The sequence below is a fragment of the Mus musculus genome, chromosome 2 (assembly GCF_000001635.26).
Source record: "Mus musculus strain C57BL/6J chromosome 2, GRCm38.p6 C57BL/6J".
NCBI classification, from domain to species: Eukaryota; Metazoa; Chordata; class Mammalia; order Rodentia; family Muridae; genus Mus; species Mus musculus.
This window is the reverse complement of record NC_000068.7, coordinates 29864029-29879255: the sequence shown is the minus strand read 5'-3', so window position 1 is coordinate 29879255 and position 15227 is coordinate 29864029. Positions and strand designations below refer to the sequence as shown.

The 15227-nt window shown below is 51.2% G+C and overlaps 1 protein-coding gene and 1 long non-coding RNA gene across 6 annotated transcripts in view; one reads left to right on the top strand and one right to left on the bottom strand.

Annotated features, from left to right (window-relative positions):
- The window catches only part of Cercam (cerebral endothelial cell adhesion molecule), a 37747-nt gene that overhangs the window by 3585 nt on the left and 18935 nt on the right, over nt 1–15227 (bottom strand). The window contains exons 2-11 of one of the 5 annotated variants that reach the window (XM_006498476.4): nt 11551–11649; nt 10168–10278; nt 8123–8233; nt 7864–7981; nt 6559–6693; nt 6244–6448; nt 3532–3651; nt 3192–3268; nt 2989–3095; nt 1120–1252 (exon numbers count right to left, since the gene is read on the bottom strand). In XM_006498476.4, the coding sequence (XP_006498539.1) occupies nt 1120–1252; nt 2989–3095; nt 3192–3268; nt 3532–3651; nt 6244–6448; nt 6559–6693; nt 7864–7981; nt 8123–8214 (987 nt within the window). In that variant the 5' untranslated portion in view covers nt 8215–8233; nt 10168–10278; nt 11551–11649. Of the gene's footprint in view, nt 1–1119; nt 1253–2988; nt 3096–3191; nt 3269–3531; nt 3652–4860; nt 5740–6243; nt 6449–6558; nt 6694–7863; nt 7982–8122; nt 8234–9530; nt 9763–9910; nt 10128–10167; nt 10279–11550; nt 11650–15227 lie in introns of those variants that run through there. The other 4 variants (XM_006498475.4, NM_207298.2, XM_006498478.2 and 1 more) reach the window with 4 other exon arrangements.
- On the top strand, nt 8845–10905 carry 2600006K01Rik. Its single transcript, XR_003954007.1, has 3 exons — nt 8845–9696; nt 9886–10684; nt 10861–10905. It is a non-coding gene; the product is annotated as an RIKEN cDNA 2600006K01 gene (long non-coding RNA).

Here is a 15227-nt window from a genome sequence, read left to right as displayed (position 1 = left end):
TTTCTCTGTGTAGCCCTGGCTGTCCCAAACTCAATCTCTAGACCAGGCTGGCCTCGAATTCACAAAGATCCACCTGCCTCTACCTCCTGAGCACTGGGATTAAATGTGTGAGCCACCAGGCTCATCTCACTCTTCCCACCCCCCCCCTCAATGAAGCAGAGTTGGAGTTTGTTAAATATATTTTTAAATATATTTCTAAGGACCTGGAGGGCTAACTCAGCGGTTAAGAGCACGTGATGCTCTTAGAGGATGCAGGTTTGATTCCCAGGACCCACAGGGCAGCTCACAACCATGAGTAACTCTCCAAGGGCACTGTATACTTGAGGTGTACAGGCAGGCATGCAGGCTAAACACCCATACACAGAAACTAAAAATAAATCACGAGGGTTAAGAGAATGTGGTTTGGGGCTGGTGAGATGGCTCAGTGGGTAAGAGCACCCGACTGCTCTTCCGAAGGTCAGGAGTTCAAATCCCAGCAACCACATGGTGGCTCACAACCATCCGTAACAAGATCTGACTCCCTCTTCTGGAGTGTCTGAAGACAGCTACAGTGTACTTACATATAATCAATAAATAAATCTTTAAAAAAAAAAAAAAAAAAAAAGAGAATGTGGTTTTTAGAGAGAAGGAAGGCATGCTGGGTGAGCTGCAGAGGGGTCTCAGATCTTATTTCTGAGGCAGGGTTACTCACTGAACTGTGACCTTTCACTTCATCTTGACTGGCTTGCCAGGCAAACCCACAGGCTCTGTCCCCCAACACTGGGGTTACAGATGTGACCTACTGTACACAGCTTTTGGTGGGCTCTTAACCCTGTATTCAGGTCTTCACGCTTCCCTGGACAGCATGTTACCACTGGGCCATCTCCCCACTCATGGGAACTCTCTCTTACAAGAATGAGACGGACACAGTTTCCTTGACTCTGTGTTACTAAGGGAGAATCCCCTCTGGGGAATAGAGACAGTGGGATAAATGTCCCCACCACTCAGTGCTGAATGGTAACCATGGCAGCCTCACGACTCACTCATGCAATCATCTGCATGCCAGGCAACCAAGTGACTAAGGCAACCAGCCTCTCGGGCATCCCTGAAGGGCATGGTCCAGAGGGCAGGCATCCTCACCTCTTCCCAGATGGAGTAGTGGCTGAGGAAGCAGCCCACCTCACCCTTGGTCAGTGTGTGGCCTGAATAGGGGTCTTGGTAGCCAGGGAGCAGGTCCACACCGAGATGTTTGAGGATACTGCTGTTGAGTGTCCTACAAGACACAAGCATACATGGGTAACAAGCGCTAACCAGAGATGCAGCCAGAGGGGCCTCACCTATATACATTGGAGAGAATCACACAGGAGCCTGGATTAAAGGAGGATCCAGATTTGTAGCTCCTTCACGTGGCCTGGGCTGAGAGAACTCTAGTCTCCTTAAGAAAGCCTCAGGAAGATGGGCTTACGGACTCTGCTTGATGGGGAAGACATGCAGTCTAAGTAGTTAATCCTTTCTGCATCAAGGCCCAGTAAAGGGAAGACACCTGCAGGGCGACCAGGTGTAATGGTGCAGGCCTACAAGCCAAGCTCTTGGGAGGCAGAGGCAGAGGGGCAGAGGGGCAGAGGCAGAGGGGCAGAGGGGCAGAGGCAGAGGGGCAGAGGGGCAGAGGGGCAGAGGGGCAGAGGGGCAGAGGAGCAGAGGGGCAGAGGGGCAGAGGGGCAGAGGGGCAGAGGGGCAGAGGGGCAGAGGGGCAGAGGGGCAGAGGGGCAGAGGGGCAGAGGGGCAGAGGGGCAGAGGGGCAGAGGGGCAGAGGGGCAGAGGGGCAGAGGGGCAGAGGGGCAGAGAGGGAGAGGCAGAGGCAGAGGCAGAGGCAGAGGCAGAGGCAGAGGCAGAGGCAGAGGCAGAGGCAGAGGCAGAGGCAGAGGCAGAGGCAGAGGCAGAGGCAGAGGCAGAGAGGCGTCTTTGTGAGTTTGAGGCCAAGCCCAGTCTACATAGTGAGTTCCAGGCCAGCTAGAGTTTTGTGAGACCCTATATTGAGAGAGAAGGGGGAAAGAAAAGAAGCAAGCAGGCAGGCAGACAGACAGACAGAACAAAGCAGCCTAGCTCTTGGGAGCAGAATGATCAGGAGTTCTAGGCCAAACTTAGCTACATGAGAACCTGTCTCAAACAAAGAAAAACAAACCAAGGTCCAGAAGGATAGCAGTGGCTCAGTAAGACACAGTGTTTGACTAGAAATCCTGAAAATGTGAATTCAATCCCCAGATCCCACAGTGAAAGGAGAGAATGACTCCCAAAACATGCTCTCTGATCTCTACATGTATGCGCCCTCATATATGCAAAACACACACACACAAATAAACTTGAAATTTTTCTAAATAAACCCCAAAAGAATGATGGGGAAATTATATATATATATGTGTGTGTGTGTGTGTGTGTGTGTGTGTGTGTGTGTGTGTATGTGTGTATGTGTATCTGTCTATTTATCTATTTACCTATCTATTGAAATATATATATATGTATATATATTTGTATATATCTGAACAAAAGGGACCTAGGGTTTGAAGCAAACAGCAGCTGGCATCTGAGGCATGTGACCGTGGCAGCAATTGTAGCTTGGCCACTGAATCCCTGTGGAACACAGCTAGACTTTACCCATGTTCCACGCTCCAGCCCCTCAGGGACCTAACTCTAGCATGAAGAACATCCCTGAGGCTGCCTACCCCTTAGCAGAGAGATAGGACAGTTTCCCAGAGTTTATACAGCTGCCATGTGAGAGCCCTCAACCCAGGCCCTGGGGGGCCTCTGCACTGCACCTTTCTCCCTCAGGTGGGCTGAGGGAGGACATCTTGTCCTCATTGGCCTGCTCTGGCATTCCTGAGACAGCAGGACTCAGGCCCCATGTGGCTACCTCCTGGATCTTTAGGAAGCTCATTCTACTGGTCTGCTTGTCCACTCCTAGGATCTCAAGATGGGTGTCACGATCCCAAGCCGCATCCCTGGGAGCCTCACCTGCCATCTACAGCATCTACCACCTGGGCAGATATCTCCATCTCCCAGAGAGAGCTCAGCATTCGAGCCCGGCGCTGGGGTCTGCGGGCCAGGCTGATGACAAAGACCTGGAGAGAGTAGACATGAGTCCAAGGAGGGCAGATGTGAGCTCAAGGGAGGGTTCCTTATCCACCCCACTCCAGTTCTGTAGGTTGGAAACTTACTTCATCAAACCCCATTTTGCTGAGCTTCTTTGGGGGCCGAGATACATGAGCTGAGGCCAGCATGGGGGGCCCATCCACTGAAAAAGGAAACAACACCCCCAACGCCCAGGCATGAGTCTCTACTGACTCCTGGTCATAGACCCCCCCCCCCCTGGAGCCCAGCCCCAGCTTCACTCTGGCACCAGCAGAACAGCTAGCAGGCCAAATCAGAACCCTGAGGTGCTGCAGGGAAGAGGGCTTGCTCACCGTCATGAGTTCAGACCAAGGCTGGCATGCAAATATGCTTAAATTTAGACCTAGTAAAGGAGCATTGTGGGAAAGCAGGGACCCCAGCCCTCACCTAGTGCTTCCAAAATGAGGTGGATAAAGTTCGTCTTCTCTTCCTCCAGGCTCTGGTGGGGCTTCACTACCACATTCATGTACCCGTAACGATGGTCATTGCACACATGCATCGAGACCCCTGCAGAGAGAGAGACCGTGTGAGTGCTGGAGCGAGGCTCTCAGACATGCACAGTCAGCGACTGCACACATGCACTGAGACCCCTGCAGAGTGAGAGACCGTGTGAGTGCTGGAGCGAGGCTCTCAGCAGGCACGGTCAGCGACCCAGCTGTGCCACAGTGGCTAGGGCACTGGGCTGAACTTCCAGCACTTCTCCTCTTACCTGCCTACACACTACAGACTTCACCAGCACCTCATCATGGTGGACAACCAGGGCCCTTCCCTCCTGACCCCCAGGAAAGTTCTCCCCTCCCCAGATCGTCTTCACAGCCCTAGCCAAGCTTTGGTCTGGGTCCCGATCCCATGGGCACAGCCTTCTCTGTCAGGGTGTCCGACAGCATTGCCTCCATTTCATCCTCAGTTCTTCCTTGGAGTGGTTGGGGATGTTTTGTTTGGTTTGGTTTGGTTTGGTAAGGGAAGGGAAATTGAGACAGGGTCTCACTTTGTAGCCCTGGCTGGCCTGGAACTCCTCATTTAGACCAGGCTGGCCTTGAACTCACAGAAATCAGGAGTGCCAGGATTAAAGGCATGTGCCACTATGCCCAGTGCCCTTGGGATTGGATTTATCCCACTCACAGCCAAACATTTCCTTTCTAAGCAATTTTCTTCTTAAAAATAATTATGGGGTGAAGGAGAGATAGCTCAGCAACTAAAAGAAAGCACTTCTTACTCTTGCAGATGACCTGAGTTCAATTCACAGCTACCTGTAAGTTTGGTTTCAGGGGATCCAACACCCTATTCTGGCCTTCTTAGGCATTGTCCCCCAGGTGGTACACATACATACATATCAGCAGACAAGCATTCATGCACAAAATGAAAATAAATAACAATGCTAGGGGTAGTGGCACACATCTTTAGTCCCAGCACTGAAGAGGCAGAGACAGGTGGATTTCTGTGTTCAACACCAGCCTGTTCTACAGAATAAATTCCAGGCTAGCCAGGGCTATATAGTGAGTCCCTGTCTAAAAAGAATACTGACAGGTTGGGGGACATGGCTCAGTGGTAGAGTGGCATACACAGAAAAATAACACTGGAGTGTAGCCTAGGGATACACTCTGGGTTCCATCCCCAACACTACACACACACACACACACACACACACACACACACACACACACACACACTCGAGACAGGGTTTATCTGTGCAGCCCGGGCTGTCCTGGAACTCACTCTGTAGACCAGGCTGGCCTCGAACTCAGAGATCCAATGCCTCTGCCTCCATAGTTCTGGGATTAAAGGTCTCCGCCCAGCACAAAGATATAAATTAAAGAAAAAACCACCATCAGGGCTGAGAAGATGGCTCAGCACTGTGGACCAGCGCTTGAATCTAACACACATGCAAAACAACAACAAAAGAAGAAAAAGAAGAAAAAAAAAAAAAAACAAAAAACCCTGGACATGTGTGTGCCTGTAAACCCAGTCAGGGTTGTGGGGATGGAGAGAAGAATTGTTGGGGCTTAATGGTCCCAACAGGCTTCATGAGAGACCCTGCATCAAAGGCATAAGAGGGAAGGAAGAGGAGGGAGCAGGACACAGCCACACCACCAGTGTGACCTCTAGTGCCAGTCTGATCATGTGACCATCTGATCATATGACCCTCTGAGGGCAACACAGCACTGGCAGGCTAAAGACCAGGTCTGTGCCCATCCATTCCCAGGTTGGCCCTGCCTTCCTATCCTGCCTCGCCTGCGCTGTGCACCCTCACTGTGCTCCACCACCTGCCTTCTTAGGCTCCTTCCTATCACGGGGTCTTCACATACGCTGGCCTTTCTGCTTCAAAATACTTTTTCTTGGGGAACAGAGAGTTGGTTTGGTGGTTAAGAGCACTTGTCCTTGTAAAGGACTGAGGTTCAATTTCCGGAACCCATATGGAGACTCACCACTTCCTGGAAGCACCAAGCATGCAGGCAGTACACAGACATACATGCAGGCAGTACACAGACATACATACAGGCAGTACACAGACATACATGCAGGCAGTACACAGACACACATGTAGGCAGTTCACAGACATACATGCAGGCAGTACGCAGACATGCATGCAGGCAGTATGCAGACATGCATGCAGGCAGTACACAGACATGCATGCAGGCAGTACACAGACATGCAGGCAGGCAGTACACAGACATGCACGCAGGCAGTACACAGACACGCATGCAGGCAGTACACAGACACACATGCAGGCAAAGCATGCATACACAAAATAAAATAAATCTGATGTGTGAGGGCCTCTGACTACCTGGACTGCAGGCTCTGGGAGGACAGAGATTCCCTGATTACCACTCTCTCCCCAGTGCCTGTCACACAGTGAGTGTTCCATAAATATCTCCTCAGTGAAGCAATACCTAAAAGTGACAGATGGGGACAGCCACTAGCCCTTCTCCTCCACTAGGCAGTAAATTTAGGAAAGGTAATGGGTTTGGTGGTTTGACCCAAGGGACCAGCAGGAGTTGATAGGATGAAATGTGGGATGGAGATTGGCTAAGCAGGGGGACCAGCAGGTGCAAAGGCCTAGGGGTCCCCAAGGCCTGCTGAAGAAGGCCTGGTCCTCACCAGCAGCCTGGCAGGCATAGGCAAAGACAATGATGTCATCAAAAGGCCAACTGTAGTTGGGATGAGGAGGGTAGAAGGCAAGCCGGGCTGTTTCCTCAGTCTGCAAGGACAGCAGGAAGGTAGAGTGGACCATAGGGACCCGGAAGCAGCCCTGGCGCTGGCGGTTCTTAGTAGGGAAGTATTCAGCCGTGCGGCGATAGTAGCCCTGGAAGAGAGAATGTTTTGGGCTGAGGCCAAGCCTATCCTGGCTCAAAGGCCTTGAAGCCTCAGGATCTATCCTCCCCCTGGGGCTCTTGGGGCCTCACCCAGTCTCACCTGTGGAGTGATCCCACACCAAAAGTTGGAATAATAGGTCTGAGAGTCCAGCATCGGGGCCACCACCGGCAGCTGCCGATCTATGAGAAGCTTCAGTGTCTGGTTGTTAGTAAGAATGTTGTCTGTATCTGCGAACTTTGGAGAAGGACAGTGTCACAGGGAATCCTGTCTCAGACTCGGGACCAGAGTTCACTGAGGGGGAATTTCTTCAGAGTAGCTCTGAGCACACAGAGATCTAACCAGGGCCAGAGAGAGGCGCCTAGAAAGGTAAAGGCACTTGCTGCCCAGCTTGACAACTAGAATCCAGTCTCTGGGACCCACACAGTAGAAGGAACCAACTCTGGAAAGCCATCCTCTGACATGCACACACATACCATGGCATGTGCACTTATATATACATACATGCATACATACATACATACATACATAATACAGGATACAGGATACAGGATACAGATATGAGAAGGGGCTAACCATTTCTGACAAAGGGCCATTCTGAGATGCTGGCTTAGAGCAGAGCAAGTAGCAGATCTAAGAATCTTGTCTCAAAAAACCAAAAAACCAAAAAAAAAAAAAAAAAAGAGTGCTGGGGGGTGGTGGCACATGCCTTTAATCCCAGCACTTGGGAGGCAGAGGCAGGCGGATTTCTGAGTTCGAGGCCAGCCTGGTCTATAGAGTGAGTTCCAGGACAGCCAGAGCTACACAGAGAAACCCTGTCTCGAAAATAAAAAAAAGGACTGGTAGCTCTTGCAGAGCACCTGAGTTGGAAACCCATTGACCCAATGGTGACTCACTACTAAGTGGAGTTCGCTTCCAGGCCCCCTTCTGCCCTCTGTGGGCTGCATGCACCAAGACACCCACCTTTGAAAAACAAAAGTAAATCAGGTGGTGGAGGCACACACTTTGGATCCCAACCCTTGGGAGGCAGAGGCAGGAGGATCTCTGAGGCCAGACTGGTCTACAGCATGAGTTCCAGGACAGTCGGGATTACACAGAGAAACCCTGTCTCGAAAACCCAGTGAGCAAACATAACAAAAATATTGGAAAAAAATTCTATTCTGAGCTCTAATCCAGGGATCCAGGCTCAGTTTATACTCTTGGCATACAAAAGCTCAGGAATCTAGGAACAGCATATAACCTAAGACCTGTACAAGGAGCCAGGCTTAGTATCTAGTGTGAGCTTAAATACAGGGGTCTCAGCTCAGTCTTCAGAAGATCTGTCCTATAGACAGTTTGGTTATAACCAGACTTTATTGGAAGCAGGTCCTGAGGCCTCCCCCATACTCTGTAGCCAGGCTTTCTTACCAGGATGTAGTCAGCTCCCCAGTCCCTGGCAAAGGCCAGTGCTTCCTGCCTCAGCTCCATCAAAAACTGATGCCGTTCTTTGGTCCAGTGCTTGGGACCCTGTTCATCTGGGTAGGACCTGAAGTGGAGAAAGGTGAAATGCTCTCTTGAGAGAGGGGCCTCTCGTTCTCTGCATAGAATAGACATGCGTGCTCTGGGGGCTGTGCCCTGGGGAATAGCTGTTCACCATCTTCCAGTACCCTTGCCCTCGGTTAACCACCTGGCCTCCTCCTCAGGCTTCCAGACGACAGTCGCATAGTCCCGACCCACAGCAGCCAGCCATTCCCGGAGCATCCCTGTGGTGTTGTCCATGTTGTGATCTGTGGCACACCTGTGAGCACAACACAGAATGACTGTCCTGAGAGCGATGGGGCAGAGTTGTGCGCTCCAGTGGAGGTGCTGGAGGATGTCCTGTGTAGCCTCAGGCAAGGTCCATGCCTCTCTGTGCTTCACGTCTGTCCTTCTAATTTTGTGCATTGTACTGTGGGAATTGAACCCAGAGACTTGTACACATCAAGCAAGCCCCTGACCCCTGAGCCATCCTCGGCCTGAGTGCACTTGAAAAGTCCCTTGAGCTTAAAGATTGCACCTGCCACGTCCCTTCACTTCCGTCCCTCTTCATGGCTCCACACATCAGGCCTTTTCCAGCTCAGAATCAGACAAAACAGTCATTGCCTTTCTCTCCTTACCTAACTCCCCCCAGCTGTAATTAGGCTCACACCATGCTCCGACAACCCCTGAGAAGTGTTAGTGGTGATCCAAGTTCTGTTACCATGGAGCACAGCTTTCCCTCTGCTGGGGAGGGGGCTCTAGTAATGGAGGTGGAAGGCTTAGCCAAGAGCCCAGGTTTTAGGCGATGCTGTTCCTTTAAGCCAATTCCCCAGAACTACGTGTCAAGTCTTACAGGGGTGGGAACTAACTAACTCCCCAAGTGTGGTGGCTGTGGGCAGCCTCCCCAGGCCACAGCTCCACCCCAGCCCAACTTTGGTGTGCTGTGAGGAGTACTCTATCTCCAGCCTCTGCTCAGGCTCCTCCCTGTTTTGACTTTTTTAGACAGGGTACTGCAACCTCTGATCCCAGCGTCCCATGAGACCACACCCTTGGCTATCAGAACCAGCCAGCCCCTCTCTCTACCCAGAGAAGCTTAGCAGTACCACTCAGAAGGGCACCCGAGCATGCCGCCTGGAGCTGAGGGTTCCCTCCACCTGCTCTCTAGAAACCTCCAGTCTGACTGATCCTTTCTATGCTGGGCCCCAGGGGATTCCAGAGGTTCAGTCTGTTCTACCGCACATCAGGCAGACCACAGGTCTTTACTGCGATGTACTGCCGAGCCCCAAGGGCTAGGTCAGAAAGGACAGGCCTAACTGAAACCCAGGGGAAACCCGGGAAGCCGGGGACGCCCGAGACATGTAGGGAGCCCAAAGGAGGGGTGAGTGTCCCTGGGCTGAACCCTGGCCTCAGAGGTCTATTCTTGCCCCGCGGGGTCTAGGAATACTGTTGAAGGGCTGTCTGGGAGGGAGGAGCTTGTTCGGGTTGTGTCTGGGCAGAAGTAATGAGGCCTCCAGGTCAAAAGCCTTCCTGGGTCCTGGGGCTTGATGCCCATATGCACCCACCCCTGGATCTCTCACCAGAGGGCCAGCCTGGCCCGGGGGTAGTCCAGGCGCTCCAGCGCACCCAGGTAGTGGGGCAGAGAGTGTTCAGCATTGCGGGCCAGGATGGCAAGGACCACGGTGGGTAGCGTCGGCTCTGTGACACTGGCAGCCCGGAGCTGCTGCCCCAACAGGAGCAGCAGAGGTAGGAGCCGCGCAACGTGCATGGCGGGACTCGGTGGCTGTGGAGGGCCCCGGGTTTCCCACCACAGTAGGGAGGGGGCGGGATGGGCGGGGCATGGAGGCGGGGTCTTAGAGGGGCGTGGTTACTGCCTTGGGGCCCCTGCGCCCCTCTTAGGCGCCTGTACGCTCCGCTGTCCTCTTCTCCGCCCAGGCCCTAGAGGTCCAGGGTTAGGCACCTGCTCCAGACGCGTCCTGGGGTCCGCCTTCTCCGTGTGGACCTCGGAAGGCGTTGGCACGGAAGGAAGGATCCGTGGGCCATGGTGGACCGCTTGTACCATGGGCGTTCATCTCACTCCTGGAATACTGACACCCGGGATTCCCGGCTCTCTGCCTCTCAGCCGTGGAGGCTGCAGTCTTCGCGAGGAGCCCAGGTTCCCGCCCCCTGCTCCATCTGAGACGCCCTCTGGCGGCCTGAGGCAGTAACTCCACATACCCAGCAGATGACGCGATGAGTTGGAGAGCAAGCCCAAGCTTGGGGGAGAGGACTGAGTGCAGCTGATCTGGCCACTTCCGCGACCTCGCATCACCTCCGCAGGCTCCGGCCCTTAAAGCAAAGCCCTTCTTTCAATTGCTTTGTTTGTTTGTTTGTTTGTTTGTTTGTTTGTTTCGAGACAGGGTTTCTTCTCTGTGTAGCCCTGGCTATCCTGGAACTCACTTTGTAGACCAGGCTGGCCTCGAACTCAGAAATCCACCTGCCTCTGCCTCCCAAGTGCGGGATTAAAAACGTGCGCCACCACCGCCCGGCTTCAATTGCTTTTTAATACAATAAAATTAAAGATTGCATCTTTAACTTCCCAAATAAGACCTAAGCAACATCATCACATTGACTCTGAGGAGCATTTCGTTTGACACAATGTGTTTGTTTTTTCTTTTGAAAGAAGAGTTATTTGGGAGGGGATGCACTTGGTCCTGTGGAGGCTTGATGCGCCAAGAAGGAGGATACTAGAAGGGTGAGGAGGGAACAACGGGTGGGTGGGTGGTTGAGCTCCCTCTTAAAGGCGAAGGGGAGGGAGGTGGGATTGGGGAGATCCTGGAGGGAGGACTGGGAAGGGGAACAACATTAAAACATAAATAAGGGCTGGTGAGATGGCTCAGTGAGTAAGAGCACCTGACTGCTCTTCCGAAGGTCCGGAGTTCAAATCCCAGCAACCACATGGTGGCTCACAACCATCTGTAACAAGATCTGACGCCCTCTTCTGGAGTGTCTGAAGACAGCTACAGTGAACTTACATATAATAAATAAATAAGTCTTTAAACAAATAAATAATAATGATAATGATGGTAATAATAAAGCAGAGCCCACTCCGACTGAGGGTAGGACTTAGGGGTCACCACAGAACCTCTGATGGCAACCCATCCCGCTTCCAAAATAGGAGATACAGCCTCCTTTGGGACAGAGCAAATCTTGGGACTCTGTTAGAATGAAAGGGAATCTCCAACCTCTCTTAGGAGAGAAAAAAGGATGAGGGAAAGGGGCTTAAGATATTCTTGCTGGGTATCTGTCACCAATCTCTGACAGTCACTTTCCCTGAGTCTCCTGATTCTCACAGGTAAAACCTGACTGATGATGGCTAATGTGAAGGTTTGCTACAGGGAGACCTTGAGCATGAATGCACTTGAGGCGCGCTCTCTCTCTCTCTCTGGGTAGGGAGCCTGAGCCAGGCCTCTGCATCCATCTACCTTCCCTCTGCCTGAATGGTCTGCTTTCCTAGATAGAGCTGCTCTTTAGCTCTTCGGGACACTAGGAAAGTGGAAGGACACACTCCCTCTATTGAGAGAGGATGGAAGGAGCAGGTTCAACAACGAAAGCGCTTACCTGATGATGAACAGTCTCCCGGGGGCTGGACACTGGACTCAGATCTCTACCCTGGCTTTGGTCACAGCTTCCTGTTGGACTCTTTCCAGGCCAATGGTCCTGCAATGAGAAGGGCCCATGAAAACATCCTGGAGGGAAGGGGGAAGGCAGCGTCCTCTCTTTTGCATGGCAGTCTCCGGCACAGGGATTGCTGGTCCCCATTGTGGATTCTCTCTAAAGCTGTCCCCATCCTACTCACCCAGAGCCACTGCCCACTCTATTAGTGACAGGGGTGCTGTGGTCAGAGTGCTTGTGACCCCACCTCCACCCTGCAACACTCATATCTGAAACCTAATCACCAGTGTCATGGTACTGAGACAGAGGAGAGACTGGAGAGATGGCTCAGGGGTTAAGGGCACTGGCTGCTCTTACAAAGGACCAATTCCCAGAACCCATTTGTCAGCTAACAACCATCTGTAATTCTAGTTCTAGGAGATACAAAGGCTTCTGGCTTCCTCAGGCACCAGGCCTGAGGCTCAGACATAGCCTGGTAGATCACACTTGTAATTCTAGAGCTTGAGAACCCGAGGCAGGAGGATGTCATGGCTGAGCTACAGTGGGATTTTGTCTCAACAATAATCAATTAATAAAAAGTGGGGGGCTGGAGAGATGGCTCAGCAGCTAAGAGCGCTGACCGCTCTTCCAGAGGTTCTGAGTTCAATTCCCAGCAGCCACACGGTGGCTCACAACCATTTGTAATGGGATCCAATACACTCTTCTGGTGTGTCTGAAGACAGCTACAGTGTGCTCATATACATAAAATAAATACATCTTTAAAAAATAAAGAGGCTGGAGAGATGGCTCAGTGGTTAAGAGCACTGACTGCTCTTCCAGAGGTCCTGAGTTCAAATCCCAGCAACCACATGGTGGCTCACAACCATCCATAATGAGATCTGACGCCCTCTTCTGGTTCATCTGAAGACAGCTACGGTGTACTTATATATAATAAATAAATCTTTAAAAAAAAAAAAGTGGGGCTGAAAAACAGTGTCAGCAGTTAAAAAGCACTGACTGTTCTTGTAGAGAACCCAGGTCCAATTCCCAGCACTCACATGGAGGCTTACAACCATCTATAACTCCAGCTCCAGGGGATGGAACTGCATCTTCTGGCTCTGCAGGCACCAGGCACTCGCACAGTGCATATACATACAAGCAGGCAAAATAGGCAAACACATAAAATAAAAGACATCTTTGTTTGTTTTGAGACACGGTTTCCCTGGCTGTCCTGCGACTTGCTCTGTAGACCTCTGGCCTTGGGCTCAGAGATCTGTTTACTTCTGCTGGTCAAGTGCTGAGATTAAAGGGATACACTACCACTACCACCAGCCCACCCACACCGCCCCTGAGGTAAAAAGGTAAAAATTAAAGAGACTCAAGAGAGGTCTTCAAAACACAAGAATGCCACCTGTGAGGAACAGGTCCTCACCAGACAGCAGATCTTCTGGATCTCGACCTTGGTCTTTGCAGGCTCAAAATTCTGAGCAAAAGCTTTCTTTCTTTCTTTCTTTCTTTCTTTCTTTCTTTCTTTCTTTCTTTCTTTCTTTCCTTCCTTCCTTCCTTCCTTCCTTCCTTCCTTCCTTCCTTCTTTCTTTCTTTCTTTCTTTCTTTTCTTTTTGGTTTTTCGAGACAGGATTTCTCTGTGCAGCCCTGGCTGTCCTGGAACTCACTCTGTAGACCAGGCTGGCCTTGAACTCAGAGATCCTCCTACCTCTGACTCCCAAGTGCTAGGAGTTAAGGTGTGTGCCACCACTGCCCGGCAAGCAAAAGCTTTCTGGAACTGGATAGCCAGAGGCAAGGGATCCTGAGTTCTAAGACATCCTACAACTACATAGCAAGACCAGCTCAGGTCCGACATAGTGGTGCACATCTATTACCCTGACTCTCGGGGCTGTCTCAGGAAAACAAACAAAACAGGCATGGACTTCGGGGTGGCTCCGTTGGTAACATACCTGCCAGACAGAGCATTAGGATCTGTGTTCCTATTCCCAGAACTCAAATAAGAACTGGGCACAGGTACACATAACCCAGATCCAAGGGGTTCAGGTGGATCCCTGAAGACCTGAATAGTGCTCGCTAGTTGATCTAGCCAATTCAGGAAGCCCAGGTTCAGTAAAACTCAAGAGCTAAGATGGAGGTCTGAGGAGAAAGTTCCATGAGTAAATGCTTGTCGTGCAAGCACGAGAATCTGAGTTCATATTCCCTGAATCCAATTAAAGCTGGATGCCCAGCTGTGGTCCCAGAGCTACAGGGATGTGGTAAACAAGAGAACCACAAGAAGTTCCTGGACCAGGAAGCCTGGTGCATGCTGAGGCAAACAGGAGACACTGTCTCAGATGAGATGCAGGGCAGAACTATCGCCTGAGGGTGTCTTCTGGCACTGAGTCACGCCATGCTAAGCCCTGTGTGTTTTGCTTGTTTTTCTGAGACAGGCCTGACTGTAGATTATAAACCTGCACAACCATGCCTGACCCAAGCTGGTCTTGCTATTTAATTGCAGAGTATCTTAGAACTCAGGATCCCCCAATACACTATGGTATATATTGCACACATACACACGAACCTGCATGTGCACACATACAAACCTGCAAACACACACACACATTTTTTAAAAAATGAAAAGAAGTGAAGCAGGAAGTGGTGGAACACGCCTTTAATCCCAGCACTCAGGAGGCAGAGGTAGACAGATCTCTGTGAGTTCGAGGCCAGCCTGGTCTACATAGTGAGTTCCAGGACAGCCAGGGCTACACAGAGAAACCCTGTCTCAAAACAAATACAATAATGTGGACAGAAATCAAGGAAGACACAAATATACATACACATCTCTCACAGATATAAATGAATAAATTATATAATTGTGTGTGTGTGTGTGTGTGTGTGTGTGTGTGTGTGTGTGTGTAAAGGAGAAGAAGGAAGAGGAGGAAGAAAAGAAGGAAGGCCCCTGAGAGAAGTAAACCAATGGAAGCTTACGTTTCTGCTGCTCACCAGTGATTGAGGCTGCGGTATTGTGTCCTAACAGCCCAATCAGACTAGGACTGCAGATTCTTGGCTCGCCTTTAGTTCCCTCCTCCCTAGCACACCAACAGTTCCAGATGCTTCCTCCATTCCCTCCCTAGGGCCACCTGCCCTCTAGTCTGTCACTGCTCCTGTCCCCCACAGCTTTCCCCATCAGTCCTGCCTAGAAAACTTGTAGAGCCCAGCCACCATCCAGACAGCCACCCAGTCCTGGCTCCTGCCCTCTGTCCTCGGTGTCATTTCAAATGTCCTCAACTCTGTCCCTGACCAAGGAGCTCCAAGCTGTGTTTTGGAGAAAGGCAGTAACTCTGGTCCGGCAGACCCCAAAGGTTCCAACTCTGTCCCCAAGCCAGCTTCTGCTGTCTCTTACAATGGAAGAGGTACCACTGGGGTCACTCATGTGACGCTGCACCTCTCAATGTCACCATATCCAGGTTTTCTCTCTGGCACTTATCCTGTCGTCCACAGCCCTTTCTAAAATGCCAGCTGGTGTGACCATGGATATCTGTAACTCAGCTCTTGGGAGGTAAGATCGGGCAGGAAGTAGGAGTTCAAAGCTAGTCTGAGCTACAATGGGGCAAGATCTTGTCTCAAAGAAACAGCCCAAACCTAGAGCTTTGCCTGTC